Raw genomic sequence first — 25,968 nt, forward strand, 5'->3', positions numbered from 1 at the left:
GGTTGGAAATCTTCTGAATTTTCAATATTTAATGCAGGTTTGGTGAAAAAAGTTCAACTTTTTGAGTTGTGCAAACTTTTGAAAAAGTGTGACTGGCAGGCTAAAAAGTGCGTTTCTCGGCCTAAAAAGCCCAGAATATACATCATCTAATAATGACAATAACTTTCTAACCATGCATGCTAAAATTATGAAACTTGCTTTCCTAGGTTGTAAATCTTCTGAATTTTCAATATTTAATGCAGGTTTGATATGAATTTCTAAAATAGCATTCGAGTAAAAAGGAATCTAAATAGCTGGATAGAAAACTAAAAACAAAGCTAGATAGCTAGCTAGAAAGGAGGCCAAAATGTTGCTTGATAACTACCAAAAAAAAAGGTCAAATGTTAGCAAGACAGCATGCAAAAGCTAGATAGCTTGTATAATAGCTAAAAAGGTAGCATGATAGTTAGCTAGAAAGGTAAACATGTAAAGAACTAATAAGGCTAAAGGGGTAGAAAGCCATCTAAAAAGCCCGATAGAAAGCTAATAACAATTTATTGCTTAAAAATAATTATTACTTGAATAGATCAACTGGTGAGCTATTTTCAGGACAGGTCAGCGGGCACCTCAACTATCCTTAGGAGGTACCCTGGTAACCGCGGCACCACGTTGGAGACTCCTACCGTAAACCATGTAAAAAATGTCCTAATAAACCACATGTAGATGTAAATGTGTTTTGTGTGTTTTTGTTTTTACCCCATTAGCACTGCTGACAGCTTGGTAGTAGATAGCATAACTCTTGTGAGGCAGCAGAGGAACATTCCAGAATCCACCATATGTGCTGTTATCACCTAGACAAGAGCAAGAAAATTGTGTTATCAATTTTAAACAAAAGCGTCTTTTTTTTTTGTCTACTCACCAACACAAAACGGTATCGGCTTGCTGACACGGCTAACAGCTAGCTCGGCGCTGAAGTAGTAGTTGGAGTTGAGCTGCGTGGCATTCAGGAAATGGACAGGAACAGGGTAGCAACGCAGGATTTCCGCAGTTCCCCTGGCCTGCCTGCGGGGGCGTTCTTCCTCCACCACCACTTGGTACTTGCTGCACCCATTAGCAAATTAACATTAGCATTAACGGACTTGCCATGGTGATCCAGGTAGCCCCCTAAGAACAGCAGAGTAGCCTGTGGACTGCTTCGAAATGTCAATTCTAACAGGGAGAGAAATTATTGAAATGATCCGTGTCTTTAAAAACATAATCAATTCTTCCAAAATTCTACTAAAAGGGAATGGTTATTATTCAGCGCCTCATACTGGTAAAAAAAATATCACACACTGTTCATTTAGAAAAAGTGACGTCTCAATGATATAGATCAAGGGTGGCAAACCCGGTCCTTAAGAGCCGCATGTCCCGCATGTTTTTCGGGTATACCTGCTCATAACTGGTGAGTCCAATCACCTGGGTCATTATCAAGCTCCCACACAGCTTGCTAACAAGCTTTAAATTTGCATCACCTGAGTTGGGGAAGAGAAACCTCCAAAACATGCCGGACATGCAGCTCTTGAGGACCGGGTTGGCTATTTATATTATAGTTTGAAGCCCCCTTAATAGGATCTCCTAATGTAAGTGAAAGCCTATGCAAAATATGGAGTGATTAATTGGTTGATTTTTATTCATATTAATTTTCAATTGTTTCTTTTAGATCAATTTTGCAAATAATAACCAGAAATATAGATAAAAAATATTCGATAAGAGTGGAATCTTTTTATCTAGGCTTTTCTTGCGCAAAACCCAATTCAGCCCAACTTCAAGAAAATTGATTCCAGATCCCTAATTTAAAGGGACATTGTGTAATAATAAAAAAAAATCATTTGATTTTTTTCCTATAATGCATTTCTTCCCAATGCAACAAATGATGTAAAAATATTTTTCAAGGGACCCTGTGTATTATTTAGTGCCTCCAAGTGGCAAAAAACAAAACAAAAAAAAACATATTTGTTAAAAAAATAAGAAAAATAATAATAATGATTATACAAAAAATGTTTTTTTTAAAATACTCAAAGGTCGATAAATGTGTATCTACTGTAATTTACATACTATGAAGCTCACCTAGAGGGAGCTGACATAAACTATGATTTTTATAATAAATACAAACCAAATGCTCCTTCTTGCTGTTAAGAGGGTAGTAGGGTACACTTTCATCTTTAGTCGGCCCAGCCTAGTAGTTTTGTCTGATGTAGTATAATCTTATTGCCCATGCACCGTTAAAACTTTGTGTACTTTTTAAAAATTCATTTCAAATCAGTGTAACAATTAATACAAATACATTTTTAAAATGCCCCACTTCAGGTGAGTTTATGCAGGTGTAAAACTGCATTTACTCAACTGTTAAAAATAATCCAAACACACAAAATCATGCCAAACACACATAAAAAAATCCCCATTTTCATTTTCTGTGAATAAATGTGTTATGCTTATGCTTGTGTTATGGTTGATCACTACTTCTAACAATTACGACCTGGTAATAATATTGTAACAGAATATTAATAACATCAGAAGTTATTACAGAAATGCATACCAAATTGGTAACCCATCAAGATAAAAAGTAAGGAAGAAGTAGCGCTCAGCTTCAAGACGTGTGTGACGCCTGGTCAAAAGAAAAAAAAAAGGTGTCCATGGCAGTGAACAACATCCCAATGGTTTCTATGAGAAGTCAGATCCTAAGCCCAAGCCGGACCCAAATTACAGGTCGGGTCAGGCGTAATATGTCAATCATTACGTTTGGGTTTAAGCCGGGCTTCTCTCTTACTGACTTGTTTTTGTTTTAATTAAAAAACAAACAAAAAAAACGTCGCAGCAAAATAGAAGACCTCCTATTCTCTCCTCCCAAACAAAATATAAAAGTTTGCTTCGTGTCATGGTTGCCATAGCGCCCAATTGGCCCCGCCCGAGTGGCGCCAACTGCGGCTCGTTGACAGATTGGCTTCCCACCTATTTAAACTCAGTGCTCTCACTCACCCTTTGTTAGTCCGTCAAATAACTTCTGCACCGCAAGACGTGGGTTTTGACTCTGTCCGGTTCTCTGCCTGGGTTTCCTGTCCAGTATTGTTCCTGTCTATTTTGTCCTGTTTAATATGGATCTCCAATTTCGTTCTCGTCTAGTTTGTCCTGTTTAATTTCGATATCTAGTTTTGATATTAATCCTGTCCGTCCCGTCCTGTCCGGTATTGCTCCATCTGTTTGTTATCTGCTCGAGCAATTGGTATCGATCTTGTCGGCCTCTGGTTTCCTGTCATTCCACACCAGACTTCTGTCTTTCTTCTTTCGCCCAGTGATTGCCGAGTAACTGGCGTTTTGTGTTTAACGTGCATGACTGCCCCATTTCCCGTAAAATAAAAGCTTGTGTGAGAAACGTCACGCATTTGGGTTCTCATCCTGTTCCGGTTCTTGACACTTTGGGCTCGGTCCTTCATATCAAGTAATTTTGGTCAGGCTCAGTCGGGCTGGGTTGAGCTTTATTACCTGCGGGCCCGGTTCGGGTCGGGCTGTATTTTTTAAGGCCCACCTCTACAACTGTAACGCAGTAGTCTCAAACTTACAGCTCTGGGGCCAAATGCGGCTCTCAGGATGATAGTTTGAGGCCCCCTTCTTAATATGAAAGTGTGAAACAGAACAGTGTGTTTTATTTTGCTGTAGCCTGTACAACTGAAAATGAGACCTAAAATAACAAGCAAAAATACTTTCCACTGAAACTCAATGTGACCATAACGCTGTCAGAACCGGAACAGATGATAGACCCAAACGCGTAACGTTTCACAACAAACTTCATTGCGGAAGCTGAGAAGTCAGGTATGGGAAAGCAAGCGCCAGCAATCCGGTGATCGCTGGGCAGAGTAGGGTCGGTGGGCAAACACGGGTCGAGTAGCCGGGGCGGGAGATTGGAGCGTGGTTGAAGAAAAAAGTCAGGGAGCCGGAGGCGATCGGAAGAGGCAGGGGCAGACAAGCAGGATACAGGTATGGACAAGACAGATAGGAGCCTGGTACTTATAACAGCAAGATGGCAAACAGTTATGTCATCTCCCTCGGGGTAAGGTAATACACACTGTCCCTTTAAGTGCAGCCCTAGCGCATTATGGATTATTTTATTTCTTATTTATTGATTTATTTTCATATTAAATCTTTGTTTTTTCATTTTTAGATCTTCTTTTGCTGTCTGGAGGGACGAAAGCATGACCAACTTGGGTTCAGAGGAGCTTGTTTTTTGGATGTTTGGGCATATGGGGTGGCCATGGTCCAAAAATTTTTGTGTGTGTTTTTTGCTATTTTTTCCCTTTTATTTTCTTTGTTATTGTATGTGTTTGTCTTGCTGTCGGTCATCCCTCTTGAGGGATATGACCAACGTAGATAGAATAGATAGATAGATCTTCTTTTGTGTTGGAAAAAACAATTTTTCAGAACAGTGGAATGTTTTCATCAAAACTTTTTGGGGGAAAACCAGATTGACCCAACCTCACCCAGACCTTATTTCCCCCAAGTTAATTGAGTTTGACACCCGTGCTCTAACTGTTAAATGTAAATGGTCTGCATTTATATAGCGCTTTTCAAGTCAATGAACACATCCACCTTACAATATGCTTCACAATAACCCATTCACACACACGCTCCTACACCAATAACGGCCATGCAGCCATGCAAGGCGCCGACCTGCTTATTAGGGGCATTAGGGATTTAATGTCTTGCCCAAAGAAACTTCGACATATGACACGGAGGAGCGGGGAATCGAACCTGCGATCTCTTGATCCCAAGACGAGCGCTCTACCTCCTGAGTTAATGCTGCCAATGTCTTTGATTTAAAGTCGAAACTTTAATGCATAGTTTTGAGCGAAATGATCACAGAGGGACGCACGCACTTGGCGCCTTTTTTCCTCTTGCGCTTCTACCAGCGTTGTCTTGCGGGACAGTTTAAATGTGATTTGGGCCCGGAGACCGCATGCTTGACACCATTACCAAACGTGCTTCCTACGACAGTAATCTGATTACCGCCTTTTGTGTTGCCTTACTGCCGTGCATGTAATCGTGCGCAGGGCCGAAGGCGATGCTACAAAAATATTACAAAAATCTACTATAGAAATACTATAAAAATCTACAAAAAAACTACATAAAACTACAAAAATGGATATACTACAATACAGCTACAATAGTTTAATTGTGAGAGTTTCTAAACCAATCTTTTGATTAAACCAATCTATTTAAAAACACAAGTGTATTTTTTTTCCAATTTAATACATTACAAAAAAAATCTTTATTTTTTCTTTATTCTTATTTTTTATTCATGTGTATTACACAAATATCAAAGGAGCATACAGAGCAGCCCCCCGCCCCCACCTTGGCTCATCAGATCACCTTTCTGTTATGCTAATTCCTGCATACAAGCCCCTGCTGACCAGAGAAAAACCTACAGTGAAGCAGGTGAGGGTGTGGACTGAGGGGGCAATGGAGGCACTACAGGACTGCTTTGAATGCACAGATTGGGACATGTTTAAATCGGCTGCCACTTACAACAACAAAATAAATATAGATGAGTACGCCATGTCTGTGTCAGCCTACATCAGTAAATGCGCAGAAGACGTCAGCAATACCAAAACCATCTGCACCCGTGCCAATCAGAAGCACTGGATGACTGCTGAGATACGCAAACTGCTAAAGGTACGGAACCTTGCCTTTAAATCTGGTGACGAGGAGGCGCTGAGATCAGCGAGGGCTAACCTGAACCGTGCTATCAGACTAGCAAAGCGATCGCACAGTCAAAAAATCCAGGACCGTTTCCTCACCACAACCAACACCAGGGATATGTGGAAAGGCATTCAGGCCATCACCAGATACAAGCCAACCACCGCCCCTGTGCAGGACACTAGCATGGACTTTCTGAATGACCTCAACAACTTCTTTGGGAGGTTCGAGGCACAAAATGGCACCCCTGCAGCGAAAGCGGTTCCAAATCAGGACGAAAGAGCGCTCCACCTGGACTCAACTGACGTGAGGAGGACCCTGAGAAGGGTCAACACACGGAAGGCTCCAGGCCCGGACAACATTCCAGGGCGGGTCCTTAGGGAGTGCGCCGATCAGCTGGCTTGTGTAGTAACAGACATTTTCAACACCTCGCTAGACCAAGCCACAGTACCATCATGCTTTAAGATTGCCACCATCATCCCAGTGCCAAAGAAACCCCAGATCTTATCATTCAACGATTACCGGCCCGTTGCACTGACTCCCATCATAATGAAGTGCTTTGAGAGACTGGTTAAAGAGCACATCACCTCCAGTCTCCCCTCCTCACTCGACCCCTTTCAGTTTGCCTACCGGACAAACCGCTCCACCGGGGATGCCATCTCCTCTGCGCTTCACCTGAGCCTGACACACCTAGAGGAGAAGAACACCCATGTGCGGATGCTGTTCCTGGACTTCAGTTCAGCATTCAACACCATCATCCCACAACACCTGGCAGACAAAATGAGACTCTTGGGTTTCAACACCCCCCTGCGGAACTGGCTGCTGGACTTCCTCACTGACAGACCCCAGTCAGTGCGGATTGGTCAGAACATCTCCGATGTCATCAACCTCAGCACGGGCTCCCCCCAAGGCTGTGTCCTGAGCCCCTTGCTGTTCACCCTGATGACACACGACTGCGTCCCTAGGTCCGCCACAAACCACATCGTGAAGTTTGGGGACGACACAACAGTGGTGGGCCTCATCAGGGACGACAACGACCTGGCCTACAGAGAGGAGGTGGAGCAGTTGGTGGGCTGGTGCAGGGACAACAGCCTGGTCCTGAATGTTGACAAAACTAAAGAGATCATTGTCGACTTCAGAAAAAAACAGCCCAACCATGCCCCACTTTTCATCAACAACAAGGCTGTGGAGGTTGTCAGCAGCATCAAGTTCCTAGGGGTGCACATCACAAACAAACTCACCTGGTCCGTGAACACTGCATCACTGGTTAAGAGGGCACAGCAGCGCCTGTACTTCCTGCGGAGGATGAGGAGAGCCCGCCTGCCCCCACCCTCCCTCATCACATTCTACAGGGGCACCATAGAGAGTATCCTGACCAGCTGTATCTCTGTGTGGTGTGGAGGCTGCAGCGCTACCGACTGGGGTAGTGTTAGGAGGGTGACGAGGACAGCAGAGAAAATCATCGGGACTTCTCTTCCCTCCATTCAGGACATTGGCCAGAAGCGCTGCCTATCCCAAGCTAAGAACATTATCAGGGATCCCTCTCACCCCCATCATGGACTGTTCACTCTGCTAGCCTCTGGAAAGAGGTACTGCAGTGTGCGGTGCAGGACCACCAGGTTCCACAATAGTCTTGTCCCCCTGGCCATTAGACTGTTAAATGGTCACTCAAACACATAGTAAATCTAAACTGCTGCTAATCTGTACATCTGTGGGTTCTGTTTGACTTTTTGCACTACAGGCAGTTCTTTATAGCTAGCCACTCCTTGCACATCTGTTTCTCTGCACTATTGTACTTAAAGCATTATTGTTACAGTGTTATTGTTCTGTTTACCTGACTTGTTTACCTGACTGCCCATTTTGCACATCTGGTTGGCTACTCCTCTTGCACTATTTGCGCTACTGTAAAATACTATACATAGCCATAATTATTTAGTATATTATTAGCACTCAATACTACAACTCAATACAACATTTTATTTATATCTGTACATTCAAGGAAACTGTGCGGGTCAGATGTATCGACATTTCGTTCTGTATACACGTGTACTAGAATGACAATAAAGTAGATCTGAATCTGAATTTGAATCTGAATATTAATATTTCCCTATTTTTTTTTTTTTATTTGTCTACATTTCACCACTATTTTTAACTGCAATTGTGCATTAAAAATAAAGTGAAATAACATTTATTTTTATAATGGCTAAAATAAGAAAAAATATTGAAATAAAATTATCTGCTAATACAGCAAGATCTTTTTTACCATTTAAATGATAACAATGTCACTTATTTTCATGAAGTGGACTGTTTTTCTTTCTTTTTCTCTGTCTGCCTCTTTTTCCCTCTCCCACCCTCCCCTCTCTTTTTCTTATATCCTCCTTTCGTTCTCTCTAATCTGTCCCCTGCAATCGTGCTTTTTCTACCAAGCTCAAAGGAGTTAGACAGCTCTTGCTTTGGCAGTGTTTTCACCTGACGGGTGCGCCGCGGCTGCGTGCCGGCCGGAGCAGAACGCTGACGGTGGTGTCACTTTGATTGATTGGCGGCTGTCGGTCGTAGGTGGGCATGATGGGAGCTTTGAGAGAAGGGAGCGTGAGTTAAGATTTAGAATGGGTTCTTACCTGGTAGAGACTCCGCCCCTTACCTGAAATCTTGGTGGTGAACTGCGTGACTGCGGGTGGTCCAAACCCTTTGGCGGTGGCTGCTCTTATTGCGAAAGAGTAGGTTGACCCCGGGAAGAGGCCGGTGAAAACGTGATTCGTCTCATTGGCTGCCTTCAGGACCTTCCCGCTCTGATTGGTCAGATCCACGTCCGAATCGAAGGAGCTCAGAGCTTTGAATGAGACCTCGTAATGGCGGATCTGTCCGTACGTTTGTATCGGAGGAGCCCAGGTGACTCGGATGTGCTCTTCATAACTGCTGCCCCCGATGAACGCCTGCGGAACTGGTCCAGGAACTGCAGAGATATTATCATTACAAGAGAAACTGCTTAATTATAGAGGTTGCATAAAAGCTAGTTAAATCGTAAGCATGTTTTCAGCGACCTAGTCGGTCAGCGGTGAGCACAGATAACAGCTAGTTAGCATGACTCACCATCTATGTCTGTCAGTACAAGTAATAGGTAGTTAGCATGGTATCATGTTGTACTGTTTTTATCCATCAATATGTTGGCCCATTAGCTAACATATTGTTTTGTTTTTGTTTTTTTGCACTACTGGCAAACTTATACCAGCCACTCCTTTGCACATCTGTTCTCCTCTGCACTATCGTACTCCAGTGTTATTGTTATTGTATAATGACTTGTTTACCTGCACATCTGGTTTAGCTGCTCTTGCACTCTTTGCACTACTGTATAATACTATACATAGCTATAAATTATTTAGCATATTATCAGTACTTCAATACTCTAACTCAGTACAACATTTATTTATACCTGCACATTCAAGAAAACTGTGCGGGTCAGATGTATCGACATTTTGTTCTGTATACACTTGTACAAGAATGACAATAAAGTATATCTAAATCTGAATCTGAATTGATTGGACAGTCCTAGTTTTTCAGCACCAAGCACAGACGCACAATTTTTTACCAACTGTCTTTGTAAGTTAGCACCAGGCACAGATAATAGCTAGTTAGTGTGTTTGGCACATCGTATCATCCTCGTCCCTTCAGCACCAGGAACAGGTAATAGCTCAAGTAGTTAGCAATTCAGCATGTCATTACAGTGAGTATCTGTCAGCATGTTAGCATGTTTGTACCCTCCTTGTCTGTTTTTACTTTAGCATGATTGCTCAGTCCATGTTAGTCATGCCATCCCGACGGATCACCACCTTATCGTGGTGGGGCACTTTGCGCGTCTCCATGACCCCTAGAGCTATGTCGGCGGGAGTCTCGTACTCCTGGTAGGGTTACCCAAGCCGAACAGGTCGAAGGGTAGAGTCCAGACTAAGAGTGATCCCAAAAGCTGGTGGCGGCACGCTTTGAGGCGGTTTCCTACAGACCTGGATCCCGTTAGCCGCCTGCAGTTGTAGAAAGATGCCGGTCGTCTAGGGTCTCCCTTGCCACTGGAACCATCTTCTTTACAATCAAGATAGTGGCGTTGGGGAAAGCGCACCCCTTACGCCACTTTAAAAACCGTCATTGCGCAGGTATCCTCTTTTACCTGAGTCTCCGACCACAATCCAGGATCGGACTGTTCAAACATCAGCAGACTCGCAAATAAAAGAAGATGGTCATCATCGAATCGATGGACAACCCCAACGAAGTCCCATTAACAGCTCTTAACATGTAAGTATATCTGACGTTTTTATATATCAGTACTGGGCACAAATAAATAGCCAGTAAGCATTTAAGGACGCCATGTTGTTCTTACACCTAAGCACGTTAGCATGATTCTTCCGCCTTGTCTGTCAGAACCAGGTACAGATCATAGCTAGTATATGCGTCATATTGTGCTTATCCGTCGGTCCCAAGTACAGCTGATAGTTAGTTATCCCGTAAGCATGTTAGCGTGATTGTATCATCACTGTCTGTGAGCACCAGGGACAGATAATAGCTGGTTAGCATGTTAGCGTGATTGTACCACCATCGTCAGTCTGCACCAGGAACAGATAATATCTACTTGGCATATCATTGTGCCCTGTCTGTCATCAGTTACTAGTAATAGTTAGTCAGCACGTTAACATGTCATAATGTCCTCTAGTAGGTTAGTAATTTAGCATCTAATACCATCCTTGTCCATTGGGGAATAGCGAGTTAGAATGTTCTTGTGTCCATGTCCGTCAGCGCCAGACATAGGTACTAACTAGATAGCATGTTAAGATGATTGTACCATCCTCATCCGTCATCACCAGGAAGAGATAATACCTAGTTAGCATGTCATGTCATTGCGTCCTCATCTGTCAACATCAGTTACAGGTAATAGCTCGTCAGCACGTAAGCATGTCATAATGTCCTCTTCTATCAGCAGGTTAATAAGTTAGCATGTTATAAAATCCTCGTCTGTCTTGTAATACCAAGTTAGCATACTGTTGCATCCTCATCCGTCAGCACTGGACAGAAGTAATAACTAGTTAGCAAGTTAACATGATGTACCATCCTTATCCATCAGCACCAAGAACAGATAATATCTAGTTAGCACAATAGCATGTCATTGCATCCTCATCTCTCAACATCAGTTATAGGTAATAGCTATTCAGCACGTAAGCATGTTGGAAAGTCCTCTATCAGAAAGTTATGAAGTTAGCATGTGATACCATCCTTGTTTATCTGATAATAGCGGGTAAGAATGTCGTTGCATCTTCATCCTTCAGCTCCACACACATGTAATAACTGTATATACCACGTTAACATGATTGAACAAGCCTCATCTGTCAGCACCAGGAACAGATAATATCTAGTTAGCACTTTAGCATGTCATTGCTTCATCATCTGTCAACATCGGTTACAGGTAATAGCTAATTGTGGTAATGTCCTCTTATATCAGCAGGTTAGAAAGTTAGCATTTTATAACATCTCATCCATCTGGTAAAAGCAAGTTGATGCATTCTCGTTTGTCAGCACTGGGCACAGGTGATAACTAGTTAGCACTTTAGCATGTAAAGCATGCTCCTCTGTCGGCACAATAGCTTGTTAGCACGTTAGCATGTCATACCGTCCTCGTCCGTCAGCACCAGCAGCTCCTGGCTCTCCTTGCTTCCTTCGGGGTTGCTGAGTATAAGCCTAATGCTAACGTTGGTAAAGGGAGTGAGGTCACGCAGCGTGTGCTGTGGCGCCACTCCCCTCGCGTCGTACGCCGCCTCCTGTCGCTCCTCGGCCTCCTCTACCCCCGCTGGCCTGTAGCGGTACTGCAGCGTCACATTGTAGCTGTGACAGCGCGTCACGCTGTAGCCTAGAGAGTCCCAGCGTAGCGTTATCTCTCGGGAGCGCACCGACACCACCTGAAGGCCGCGAGGACCGTGCAGCGGCTCTGGTGTAAAAAAAAATATATATATAATAAATTGTCACTTATTCCAAACAATTTGAAAGGTGCTGTACAAAATACGGAACTTTTACTCACTGACGCAAACTTCTGGTTTGTCTTATTGCAACCTTTGTCAAGCTGATGCGCATGCAGGTAAGTTCATTTCTCATGCGCTTAAATAAACTGCTCTTTTTTTTAATCTTTTTCGGGGTGTGGGTTGGAGTATGGACTGTACTTGAAAGAAGCCTGAAAGAAAGCTGCGGTGACAAGCATGAGGTCACTCTAATCACCCTTCACCCCTCCTCTTGCCTCCTACTTAAAGTGTTCTGCGGCCCAAAGGGCTTTGCTAAAAGTAGAATAAAAGCTGATAGGCACGGCGGGAAAATCAATAATAAGGGCTCTTTCAACTCAGTTGGGCATTGTTAACACATACTTAATAGAGATCATATTTTACTTTCAACTTTAAGGACACACGAGGACCATCTTTAAGGGAAAATACTATAATGGGAAATGACTGAACAAATTTTTTATAAATGCTCAGGATCAATGGTATTGGTGCTTGGTATCGGTTTTAAATTAAGAAATAAGAAAAAAATATTAATATAGTTGAAACTTTGTTTTAATATTGAAACCTAATATGACAGTTATTAAATGAGCAAAATAATTTTAAATGTTGGCTGAAGGATTATTTTATAGATTTATATGTTATGATTTTTCTGACTTGCGAAAAATAGATTTTGTTCCGCTACATATTAAATAGTTGTATTGAGTTTAACTCTTTTGGGGGATATTTTTTAATAATTAAATGAAATGGAATGAGAAAAACATAATTTTACTATAGTTTTAACCATTTTCTTAAGAAAAAGGGAAATTAGTATATATAGTCATATGCAAAAGTTTGGGCACCCCTGATCATTTTTAAGATTTTCCTTTATAAATCATTGGTTGTTCAGATCAGCAATTTCAGTTAAATATATCAAATACCCGACAAAAACAGTGATATCTGAGAAGTGAAATGAAGTTCATAGGATTTACGGAAAACGTGAAATAATTGCTTAAACAAAAGTAAGCAGGTGCATACATTTGGGCACGCGAACAGAAAAATTACATCAATATTTAGTAGATCCTCCTTTTGAAGAAATAACAGCCTCTAAATGCTTCCTACAGCTTCCAATGAGGGTCTGAATTCCCGTTGAAAGTATTTTGGACCATTCTTCTTGACAAAACATCTCCACTTCTGTCAGGTTTGATGGTTTCCGAGCATGGACAGCCCGCTTTAAATTACACCACAGATCTTCAATAATATTCAGGTCTGGGGACTAAGATGGCCATTTTAGAAAATTGTACTTGTTCCACTGCATGAATGCCTTAGTAGAATTTGAGCAGTGTTTGGCGTTGTTGCCTGGTTGAAGTATCCAGCCCCGGCGCAACTTCAGCTTTGTCACCGATTTTAGAACATTGTTCGCAAGAATCTGCTGATTCGGCCTTCAACTTTAACAAGATTGCCAGTACCTGCAGTGGCCGCACAGCCCCACAGCATGATGGAAGCACCACCAAATTTTACTGTGGGTAGCAAGTGTTTGTCTTGGAATGCTGTGTTCTTTTTTTGCCATGCATACCTCCCCTTGTTATGTCCAAATAACTAAATTTTAGTTTCATCAGTCTACAGCACCTTATTCCAAAATGAAGCTGGCGTGTCCAAATGTGCTTAAGCATACCTCAAGCGACTGTTTGTGGCATGTGCGCAGAAAAGGCTTCTGCCGCATTACTCTCCCATACAGCATTCCTTGTGCAAAGAGCGCTGAATCGTTGAACGATGCGCAGTGATACCATTTGCAGCAATATCATGTTGTAGGTCTTTGGAACTGGTCTGTGGGTTGAGGTTGACTGTTCTCACCATCCTTTGCCTCTGCTTATTCGAGATTTTTCTTGGCCTGCCACTCTAGGCCTTAACTTGAACTGGGCCTGTGATTTCCATTTCCTCATTATGTTCCTCAAAGTGAAAACTGAAAGCTGAAATCTCTGAGATAGCTTTTTGTATCCTTCCCCTAAACCATAATGTTGAACAATCTTTGTTTACAAGTCATTTGACATTTGAAACCTTTGCATACAACTGTATATATATATATATATATATATATATATATATATATAAAACTCATATCATCTCATTAGCCACACCGCTTATCCTCAGTAGGGTCGGGGGGGTGCTGGAGCCCATCCCAGCAATCATTGAGCAGTGGGCAGGGGACACCCTGAATTGGTTGCCAGCCAATCGCCGGGCACACAGGGACAGACAACTCGCTCGCTCATTCACACCTAGGGACAATTTGAACCGGCCAATCCACCTGAAAATGCATGTCTTTTGGAATGTGGGAGGAAACCGGAGTGCCCGGGGGAAACCCACGCAAGCACGGGGAGAACATACAAACTCCGCACAGTAAGGCCGGGAGCTGGATTTGAACCCACTCAGGAGGTTCCCACAACCTCAGAACTGTGCCGCACACGTGCTAACTCTGCGCCGCCGTGCTGCCCATATATATATATATATATATATATATGAGCAGCAAAAATCTTACATATCAAAATTTTTATTGATTTAAAGTTTTTTAGTTTTAAAGGAAAAAAAATTGCTGAAGAAAACCTATCAATAATCGTTTTATAATCAAATCTTACACCCCTGAATCACAATTGAATTGTAAACCTCCAAAAAGACCCCCAGCCCTCAAGCTAAGCCACACTATTGATGCCATTCATTTACTCGTTTGACCCCCATGACAATGATTCTTTTAACCATGTGGCCCCCCTGAGTTAAAATGGGTTTGACATCCTTCTGTCCCCAAGCTGAATGTAATTTTTTTGACGTCCTCAAGTTGAACTCCTCAAATCAAGTATAAAATCAATTTGTTTTTTCGTTAGGGAGATTGCACTACACACATGCAAATGTGCTACCTTTTGTGTTTACATTTAATGTTGCTTTTGTTTCTTCTTCCGTACCAGTGCACCGTCGCCTTCGGGCATGCACGCACACGTACACAAACAGAGGCTGGGTGTGAAGTAAGGGCTGAAATAGGGATTACCGAGGATCACATGACTCATAAACCCCTAACCTAGGGTGAGCAAACCACAGCCTGTGGGTCAAATGTGGCCCACCAGGCTTCCTTATCCGGCCCGCCAAACCAACATGGTCAACATGTTTTTTTTTTTAACAAAATACTACAAACTTACTGCAAAACTAAATATCAAATTAAGTCCTTGAAAACAGGGTCCTTATTTATTATTTTGCTTTTATTCTGGAAAATAAAACCTTAACAAATGACAAAAATACTACTACAGCAATACTATAATACAAACATACTATTACAAAATACTTAAATAGAAATACTACATAAATACAACTACAGTAATATGAAAAAATACAAATGAAATACTACAACAATACCACAACAGAAATACTACAAAGATAATACCGAAATATTACAAAATAAAAACTACAAAAACACTACTGTGGAAATACTTCAAAAATACAACTGCATTTAATACTATAATACAAAACTACTAATCCAGAAATATTACCACAGAAATACTACAAAGAAAAGGAAAAAATGAGAAGGTTGGTAATGGAGTATGGAAGAGTGTGTGATAGGCGTAAGTTATGTGTGAATGTTGGCAAGAGTAAGGTGATAAAGTGTTCACGTGATGGAGTGGGAATGGCGTTGGAAATAAGGTTATATGGACAGGTGCTGGAGGAAGTTGAAAGCTTGGGTTGTGATGTGGTTGCAGTTGGTGGAATGGAGTACAAGGTATTGCACAAAGTGAATCAAGGTAGCAACGTTTTGGGTGCTCTGAGAAAAGATATGAGTAACAAGCTTATGAGTATGGATGTAAAGAGAGGACTGTATGCCAGTGTAATTGTGACGACTGTTGTTTGGTGCAGGGACTTGGAGCCTGAATGCAGATTTGAGAAGGAAATTAAATGTTTTTGAGATAAAATGTTTAAGGAGTATGTTAGGAGTGACAATATTGGATGGATTGAGAAATGAAATTGTGAGAGACAGAACTGGAATAGTAGTGGAACTGAGCAAGCATGTGGATGAGTACTCGGTTGGTTTGGACACATGGAGAGGATGGATGAGGAATAGAAGGTGAAAAAGATCTACAGAGCAGATGTAAATGGAAGGAGACCAAGAGGAAGGCCGCGATTGACATGGATAGATAGTGTTATGAGTGCACTGGAGGAAAAAGGTCTAAATGTAGTGGAAGCTTGAATTCTTGTTGGTGATAGGAATGAGTGGAGAGGTGTTGTGAATGGATAGTGGGATGTTTGGACGCGTTCTAAGGGATGGGCAGGGCACATGTATGATGTGGCAGGGGTAAACCTGTGAAAGCTGTAGGGCCCTGCTGTTGAACAGAATTGTTGTGTCACCCTGACCCGAGTGACATGGCCGCTTTCTTGTGTCCCGTTTCATCTGGAGGGACGAAAACAAGACCAACTTGGGTTCAGAGGAGCTTATTTTTTGGATGTTTGGGCATTTGGGGTGGCCATGGTCAAAAAAATGTGTGTGTTTTTGATACTTTTTCCCTTTTTTTAATTTTCTTTGTTTTTGTATGTGTTTGTCTTGCTGTCAGTCACCTCTCTCGAGGGATATGACCAGGGTAGATAGATAGATAGAAATTTATTTTAAAACAAAAAAAGAATATAACATGTACATGTATGTATGTATGTTTATTGATAAATGAAAAAAAAAAATGGATACGTCTTTAGGAAATTCTTTAACCGAATACGCCCACAACTGCAAATAGTTGGCCACCCCTGCTTCAACACATTCTCATACATTTGTGTTAATTCCCTCCACCGTGCATGCCTGTACACACCCGTGCTTGTTCACCAACTATAATTTAACTTTGGCATTTAAATCAGACACCTAAGAAAATGTACGGCTGATGCTGTCATTTTTCCTTTCCAAAAGGAAAAGTCAATCAAGAGCTTCTTCATGTGTAGACGGCTTCCTGTAGTGTGTGCACGCGCGTGCCAGCTGTGTGTCTTTTGAGCACGCTAGTTCCTGTCGCCAAGCTAATTAGCGTGCTATTCACTCGCCCGCGCAGCTGCTAGCGTGTCACCTTCATCACCTTCATTGGCATCCTCCTCCTCGGCAGCTTCCTCGTCTACAACACTTGTTGACTGAAACCGGAGCGTCAGTTTCGTTTGCGCTAAGGCGCCGGGGGGCGCGTCTTACTAGTGCTATTACACACCAAGATTTGCACACCTTTTTCCTGTCAAAATTTAAGCGCTTTTTAAGGGCTTTCAGAGCCAAATATTTTCAGTTTTACAGTTTCGTCGAAAGCTTAAAATGTGGCAAAATGACAATTTGTTCTTGGGCTTTATACACAGTACTTGGAGTCGTTTTGATTCTGCTGGTCATATAGTTTTTTAAAAACAAGGTGAATATATTCTACTATATCTGCTTTAAACTGCACAATTATTTTATCAGATACATTTGAGAAGTAAAATAATTCTTGATTGGGTCGCAGCAGGTCATCAGGGTGGAATGATGGGTCCTGAAGTCAGACCAAATGAGAATCAGTGATTTAGGATAACTCAACACATTTTATTTAAAGTAAAAAAAAAAAGTAAAATTCTGTAAATATAATCCCCCTTATCCCCCTCCTTCCCAAAAGTCTCAGTTTAATATGTAACAAAAAAGAAAGATATCCCAAGAGCCAAGAAGAGATCAGCAGGTTCGAGACCATTCTCCATTGGGGCCCCGGTGCTGTGGAATTCTCTGCCCTCTGAGATTTGTTCTGCAACCTCTTTGGAACTGTTTAAATCTAGGCTTGAAACACACATATATTCTATAGCTTATGAATGACCTATATGTCATGTTGACAATATCTTTGTATTGTCAACATGAAACATGCTACATCCATTGCAACCTGGTCATTTATTTTATTTTTTATTTTATATGATACTTTAACTTTTTTATATTTTATTTCTAATCTTATTGTTTGTTAATGCAACATCCATTGCGGCCTTGTCATCCTGGAAGGGGGATTATCATGCTGAGGTATTTGGAGTTTTTCCTCGCCCTTCTGTAGGTTTTAGATCAGGGGATGATGTAATAATAGTCCGTAGCTGTGGTCTGTCCAGCCCTTTGAGACTCCTTGCGATCATGGGCTATACAAATAAACAAATAGACTTGACTTTTTGTATAAAACACTTCCACGAACAGAGTGTCTGTGTTAATGTTGTTGAGCAAAACAGGGCGAGGAGAATAAACCCCCAAAAAAGGGGGGGAGATTGAAAAAAAAAACTGTTTTTTTACCTCAATTTTTTCCAGATGGTTAAACGAAAGCAATAAAAGCCAAGAAAAAGTCAAAGAAATGAAAAGTGAGGGGTAAAAAGCTTTAAAAAGCTTGGGAATGTTTGCTGGACCGACTTGAGCGTGAAAATCTGACGTGAAAAAAGAATAAGAGTGAAATATTGATATGAGGTATTCTAAAAGCGTGGACAAACAGCGCAGGCACTTTAATGGATGTCGACATGCACGTTCTTTCGAAACATTTTACTTTGAAAATCCTTCCTACACAAGCCGCTCATTTGCATCCCATTTAAAATCAAACACAGACAACCAATAAGCAATAATCACACTTGTGTGCGAACATTCCAGGCTGCCACGGCGACAATTCTTGTTTTTTTATTATTAAATGGGGTGGGTGATCTTGACAAGTGTTATAGCGAGTGGCAGAGAAAATAGATGAATAACACAGTACACTTAGAAACTTTTTTTAAAAGTTAAAATAATAAAATTCCAATACAAAACTAGACAATTCCCGCGGCAATTGTAAGAGTTGTGATTGATCTGGAAGATGATCCCTGCATGTATATATAACCCCGGTTGTTAGCATTATGAGTTAGCATAAAGTTTTGAACTCAGAGAGATGTTTCTGTCATGTTTTACTTGGTTCTGTGGGGGAACTCCGCCAGTCGTTAAAATATTGCCATTACCAAAAAATTTTAGCATTAAGAAGTTAGCATTTAGCCGTTAGCATCACTTTTTAGCGTTTATCCATTAGCATAACTCATTAACATGAATCCTTTAGCATAATTTGTAAATATGAAGTTGTTACATTATAGCCATTACCAGAATTTTTTGGCATGAAGAAGTTAGCATTGCCGACAGTTTTTACAGCTAGCTTGCGCTAATACCTGGGCTGGCTCTGCCAGCCCAACCCGTTGCGGACAGTGTTTACAGCTAGCTTGCGGTAATACTTGGGCTGGCACAGTCATCAACAGTTTTTACAGCTAGCATAAGTAAGCATAGCTTCAACCTCTCATCGCTAATACGCTACGCCAGCCCAACTTATCACCGACAGTGTTTACAGCTAGCTTGCGCTAATACTTTGCTAGCGGCACACAGAGCTGTTAGCATCCTCTCGCTAGCATCCACTCTTTGGAATTCACCATTTACCCATGGTTAAAGGTAATGCGGGTCGGGCCCCCTCAAGACACCCTGGACAGTCCCTGCTTAGTCCCTACTACCCTCTGGAAAAGCCCTCGTTTCGGTTGTGGGCTTCACAAGCACAACTACATTGCCCTGTGCTTACAGCACTTGGCAATGTAGTCGTGCCTTGCTGAAGCAATCACAACTAATAAAAAGATCTCGGGGGATTATATTAGTTGTGCTTGCTTCGCAGTCGTGCCTTGCTGAATCAATCACAACTAATGATAAATACAGAGACCCCTTGTTAGTTCACAATTATAGCTGGTTCACTCTTTTACAGATTTTGAATTCAATTGTCTTTATTTTCATTTATAATGGTATAGTTCAGTTTTTTGAGCAGACGGCACACATCAAATGCTATTACGAGGGGTAGGTGTTTTTTGTGTATTGGGTGGGCCAGACTGTCTGTGTGCGTGACTGTGACAGACTGCTGTATACTGTCCGTCAAACAGCAGGTGGGCACAAGTTAATGTGTTTGCACGCCCCCCTGCTCCCCCAAACAAACTGTGAAGCATGGTTACCGCTGAGCTAGTATTTTAGAGACTCGTTACATTGAAAAACAAATTAATCAATTAAATTAGACTTTGAGGGCAAAGCAATACTGATCACCAGCAGTTGCTTCGTGGATTGTTATTTGGTTTGAAAAACAAATGAGGCAGTGTCAGGGAGAAGGCAAGAGCAGTGCTGCAGGTCTGGCCTAATGCAGCTAAGCTATGTAGCAACCCTTACAAGCTACCCCCACGGAGCCTGTGTTACAGTACAGCCAGATCCTATACCCATGAAACAGATGTTGTGGAGCTATACTTTGTGGGAAGCTGTTACATTCAGGACGTTTGTAAGTTAATCATAGTGGACTTGGCTTAAATGGAGGAGACACGATGTGAGTGCGCAGCTAACCCACTGCTCTCTAAATTGCTTTCTTACACTGAAATGAGAAGCTCTACAATTTCATTTTACTTTTGTATAATGTCACTAAAACCATTGATTCAACTGCAATTATGTGTGGTGTGTTATTATTTGTAGATTGATAATTGTCACTTTGTTACAGTCGTATACTCTCAGTCGGTAATGACAACATCTTGAGGTAAGTTAGCCTCTTTGACTCTTATGAAGGTGTGACGCTACTTTACAGATTTTCACCGCAAAAACCAAGGGATCTTTGCATTTTCTGCCGTCTTCACAATTTACAGTTCACGGATTCGTCGAGGCACCAATGACAATGCAACTCTGGACAACTTTCTCCACTGTTAATGGTTCCGGGCCTGTTTTTGGGTTCTGCCAAAGTTGTCACCAGTCTATTCCTTAATGTAATCTGCCCAGTTCTTCTTTAGTCTTCCTCTCTTCCTGTTCCCTTTAGACTGTGCTCTGGAGAATGATCTTGCCCAGTCCTGATGATCCCATGGCATGACAATACAGCTGCTGTTTTCGTCTGTGCAAAGTTGAGAACAGTTCTTTATAGGGTCTAATGTGTCCCCTGATTGGTGTTGCGCACCGTTTTGTTGGTCACATGGATGAAGTAGCTTATGTCTAGTTTCCTGTATCATCACAACAACATGGGCAGGATTTTCTTATCCAGTCAGTGTCTCGCAAGCATAGAGGAAGATGACTTTGGAAAAATGACACCTTAACTTCTGAACAATCGTGTCCCGTTGTATCCATTGATAATTATACAGTTTAGGCGTAAATGTAGAGCACCTAAAAGCTTTCAATACATGTGGTACTTGGATTGCTGGTTAATAGCAATCTAAGCAGCTTGTTTACCCTTATGTGTCCATCGATTGGTGTGTGTGTGTGTATTTCCATAAATATATCTATCTATCTACCTTGGTCATATCCCTCAAGAGGGGTGACCGACAGCAAGACAAACACATACAATAACAAAGAAAATAAAAAAGGGGAAAAATTGCAAAAAAAAACCCACACACAATTTTGGACCATGGCCAACCCAAACACCCAAACAAGTTAAGCACCTTGTCATCCAAGTTGGTCATGCTTTCGTCCCTCCAGATGTAACGGGACACACGAAAGCGGCCATGTCACTCGGGTCAGGGTGACAAAACACACTCTTCTGCTCAACAGCAGGGCGCGACAGGTTTCACTGGTTTACCCCTGCCGCATCATAAAGGTGCCCTGCCCATCCCTGAGAACACGTCTAAACATCCCACTATCCTTTTACAACACCTCTCCACTCATTCTTATCACCAACAAGAGCTCTCGCTTCCACTATATTTAGACCTCTTTCCTGAAGAGAACTCATAACACCATCCATAAATAAATAATTATAACATTTTAAATAATATATTGTTAATCTATAATCCCTACACATGAATAATAGTACAAATACATTATTCAAACAATTATAAAAATATTTACTACATTTTATCCTATTTTAAAATAGATTTAATATGTTTTCGATAGGGCAGCACGGCAGCTGAGTGGTTAGCGCGTCGCGGCACAGTTCTGAGGTCATGGGTTCAAATCCAGCTAACGGCCTTTTTGTGTGGAGTTTGCATGTTCTCCCCGTGCTTGTGTGGGTTTCCTCCGGGCACTCTGGTTTCCTCCCACATTCCAAAAATATGCATGTCCGGTTAATTGGCCGGTCCAAATTGTCCCTAGGTGTGAATGAGCAAGTGAGTTGTCTGTCTCGGTGTGCCCTGCTACTGGCTGGCAACTAGTCCAGGGTGTCCCCTGCCCACTGCCCGAAGAAGGCTGGGATGGGCTCCAGCATCCCCCGCGACCCTACTGAGGATAAGCGGGGCGGATGATGGATGTCTTCAATAAACAAAAAACTTTTCTGTGTTAAAAATATCGCAAATATTTGAAGAAAAATTCAAAATAATATTTGAAATGAGGAAATGTATCTCATCTCATCTCATCAGCCGTACCGCTTATCCTCATTAGGGTCGTGGGGGGGTTGGAGCCCATCCCAGCCATCTCCGGGCAGTGGGCAGGGGACACCCTGAACTGGTTGCCAGCCAATCGCAGGGCACACGGGGACAGACAACTCACTCGCTCATTCACACCTAGGGACAATTTGGACCGGCCAATTCACCTGAAATGCATGTTTTTGGAACGTGGGAGGAAACCGGAGTGCCCGGAGGAAACCCACGCAAGCACGGGGAGAACATACAAACTCCACACAGGAAGTCTGGAGCTGGATTTGAACCCACGACAGGTTCCCATGACATGAACTGTGCCGCACAAGCGCTAACCACTGCGCCGCCGTGCTGCTCAGGAAATGTATCATCTTACATATAATTTTGTTCATTTAAAACATTTTTTTCTTACAGGCGAACAATATATATCATTAAGCATATATAGTACAATAATTTAAAGAGTAAGAATTGTTTTCCCTATTTGTTTTGCCCTTGAAAAAAATATATTAGAATTTTGAATGATACACAGCTAATAATAAATGTTTGATTAAAATAAAACGTAATAACTAACAAAATTAATATTTGCTTTTTTTTCTCTGAATCAGACAAAATTATTTAAATGCACCAAACTTTTCACTAATTTCTGTCAGAACAAGGGTATTCTTACATAAAATAAAATATAGCATCATGTATGAATAAAAAAAAAAGGGATTTCTCGGGAGTGTTCCAAAAAAATCGAATAAAACCTCACAGAGTCGCCTCACTGGGCTCTAAGTCACAAAGCGTGTATGATGGACACTCTTATTCATAATTCAGCGCACAAACACATAATTGATGCACAGTAATATAAATAAATAAAGGTGACTTGATGACAGACCAATGTTAGCAGAGCGTAAATCATCACATATGTCTGTTCATAACCCGTCAATCTTCACCCGTTCGCTCCAAAAGGTGCGTTTGTTGACGCTTACGGATCCTCCTGGGGGAGCGGAGCTCTGAAGAAAAGCAGCCATCTGACTTGTGCAGGCAAATTCCCCACCGGGACTCTATAGTCATTCGTTGGGATAAATAAGAAGGCCAATTGTGTTTAAAACAGGGTTCGTACACCTTATTCATGGCCAAGCACTTTTTAAGGACTTTCAAAGCCAAAGTTCCAATTTCTTCAGTGCCACTTGTATGGAACACCACCCCAAATAAATTTCCCTTAACCCTTTTCCAACTATCTTAACCTGCAAACAAAGGCGCACCAGGGCCAACTGACAGTCAGTTACCGGACCCTCCAGCTATATCACATGTGTCAAACTCACGGCCCGCGGGCCACACCCGCCCCGGCGTACAGTTATATCCGGCCCGCGAAATCCTTTTATATACGTCTACTATAATGGCCCGGATCTATGAAACCCTGATAACTTTCAAATTATACTCGGATACTAAAAACCACAATGGCTGAGAAAATTATGTTAACTGACTTTGTCGGTAAACCCGTGTGTCTTATTTGTGGAGGTTTTTTGGCCGTAATTAAGGAATTTAATGTAAAACAGCACTACAAGACAAAACTTCAGAGTAAGCTGAAAAACCTTGATTCCAGAGAAAAGATACAGAAAGTTGAAGAGTTAAAGAAGAATATTTTCATTTTTACAGTTTTGACAGGAGATATTCTTATGGAGAGCAACGATTTTTAATTCATTTAATGTTTACTTTTTTTATTCTGGAATAATATTCCTGACTGTTTTAAATTCATATATATATATATATATATATATATATATATTTCTTTTTTTAAAAAGGAAAGTGTATTCAATAAATATCTATCCCGTTCGGCCCGCGACCAAAGTTGTGGTTTGAGTTCTGGCCCTCTGTATAATTGAGTATGACACCCCTGAGCTATATAATAAAGTTTTGAATCCCAATAGTGTTCATTTAAAGATCTGAGAGCCAGCGCCGACCATAATTACGGTATCCACCTATAACAAGCGAAGCCAATACGGTGGCAGAAACAGCGAGAAAATCTTATATTCCTGATAGCATAGCCAAAGCCTTTCTTCCAGATTATGCATACATATCCCAAAAGTCGGTAGAAAGGGTCTCAATTTTTATACGCAGAGTTATATTCATGGGATCAAGGTGTCCAAAGATGCTAACCTTGTAAGGGTTGATGCAAAATGTAAGGAAGTCAGAAGCCCCGTATCAACCACACATAAAAAGATTCAGATTTGTGAGAGATAATGGGATATAGAGGATATACAATAAGTGACCCGGTATTTCAAATTTATGAAACGAGTGGTGTAATTTCCAGTTTTTCAGAGTCTACAGAGGAACTTATGAAAATTACATTACGAGTTTAATAAATTTGATGTACTGGATCACGAAATGCATATCGTATGTATCCCATTATTAACAATTTTTAATTTAATTACAAAACACAACATTCTCTTGTATTTTTGGGGGGTTATATGCAGGGATCAGAATGGAGATTTTCATTTTCAGCTGAAATAGCCAGCGTCCAGGAATAAACCAGGGCGTTTTTATGTGGTATTAAAATTGTTTTAAAGACCTCAAATTTTGTGAGTGATAAATATGCAAAACACACAGAAATCAAGAAGGGGAACTACTTTTTCACGGCACCATATGAGTCAGACTGCCGAGAAACACAATTTCATGCATTTTCAACCACTTCGCCTAAAATTCAAGTCCTTTTCAATCTTTAAAAACACAACATTGAAAGTCAAGCCTTTTCAAGGTTTCTAAGCCCTTGTACGATCCCTGTCTTTTGTCATTGGCCGGAAAAAATAACAATATAAATCGTGTTTAAAAAGATCAACGACGATAATGAAACACTGGAGAAAACAGACGAGTGCGGCTCATTAGATGGCGAAGAGTGCCGCCGTCCTTAGCGGCTAATGAAAGCAGGCGCTTATGCGGCATCATCTGGCGCTGGGTTTTTAATGAGTTTAAGGCTAAGCGTTAGCCACTTGACGAGATCCGCTAACTCACCGCTAATCAGCGTGCCGCTAATCGCGCTAATGTGGTGACGGAGAGTAGACGCTAACGACAATTTCGCGGCAGGGTTTATTCAAGGTCATACTGTTTGTTAGAAGCTGTTTTCTATTTTTTTCATGAGGGATGTTGTCAAACATTTAGTTTTTTTTTGTTTTTGTTTTTAACAGACGTGACCATTTGCTAGCAGGATAATCATTAACCTTGAGATTAAAATGTACTTTAACCCCTTAACATTCCTGTAAAATTGGGCTAAAATCCCAATGCAAAACATACATATAATAAATTAAATACTGTTCTTGAACCATTCGGAGAATATAATCGGTGTTGGGCTCTTTTGAAAGGTAACACTCTTATCCCATACTGAACTAATCACTGAAAGTGCGACTAACATTGAGTAATCTAAGTTGGAACACACAGAAATAGAAGGTTTTTATTCCTTCCTGAATTTGTTTTGCAATCAAATGCCTGCAGATGAGTGTAGCATGGGCATCATAGCTGGAAAACAGCTGGGACCAAAGCATGAAGCTTAGGCCAAATCAAAATGTAGAACTCATATTTTTTTGTGACGGATCCCTCATTTGTCTTTTCTTTTAGCGCATTAGTAAATACTCTACTTACAATTGCTATACATCCATATGTAAGTCGCTATTTTGAATGGTGTCATGATCCGAAAATACGTAAACATCTTGAGGAAAGAAAGGAAAACGGCGCCACTGAAAAAAAACCCGTCAAGTGTTTTTGGGAACGTCGCCGTTGGCTTTCTGCAGCCAAAGGCATCAATGCCAGATTTTCCACGCTGTAGGCGCTCCGTGTGTCGGGGGCTTTACCTGGTCCCAGGTCAAATTTGATCACCATATGAAAAACTTAACATTGTATTCGACATATTTTTGGAAAGGTATATCAAAGCGTTTCCAAAAGTGGC

At 41.4% G+C, this 25,968-nt stretch overlaps 1 protein-coding gene across 4 annotated transcripts in view; it reads right to left on the bottom strand.

Annotated features, from left to right (window-relative positions):
• Positions 1 to 25,968, bottom strand: part of LOC148347997 (receptor-type tyrosine-protein phosphatase mu-like) — a 198,667-nt gene that overhangs the window by 92,069 nt on the left and 80,630 nt on the right. For all 4 annotated transcript variants that reach the window (XM_088322254.1, XM_088322252.1, XM_088322255.1 and 1 more), the window contains exons 10-14: positions 11,360 to 11,674; positions 8,351 to 8,662; positions 8,179 to 8,281; positions 899 to 1,080; positions 736 to 830 (exon numbers count right to left, since the gene is read on the bottom strand). In XM_088322254.1, coding sequence (XP_088178380.1) covers positions 736 to 830; positions 899 to 1,080; positions 8,179 to 8,281; positions 8,351 to 8,662; positions 11,360 to 11,674 — 1,007 coding nt within the window. The remainder of the gene's footprint in view (positions 1 to 735; positions 831 to 898; positions 1,081 to 8,178; positions 8,282 to 8,350; positions 8,663 to 11,359; positions 11,675 to 25,968) is intronic.

The sequence above is a fragment of the Urocampus carinirostris genome, chromosome 18, assembly GCF_059441175.1.
Source record: "Urocampus carinirostris isolate Australia breed hairy pipefish chromosome 18, RoL_Ucar_1.0, whole genome shotgun sequence".
Lineage (NCBI taxonomy): Eukaryota > Metazoa > Chordata > Actinopteri > Syngnathiformes > Syngnathidae > Urocampus > Urocampus carinirostris.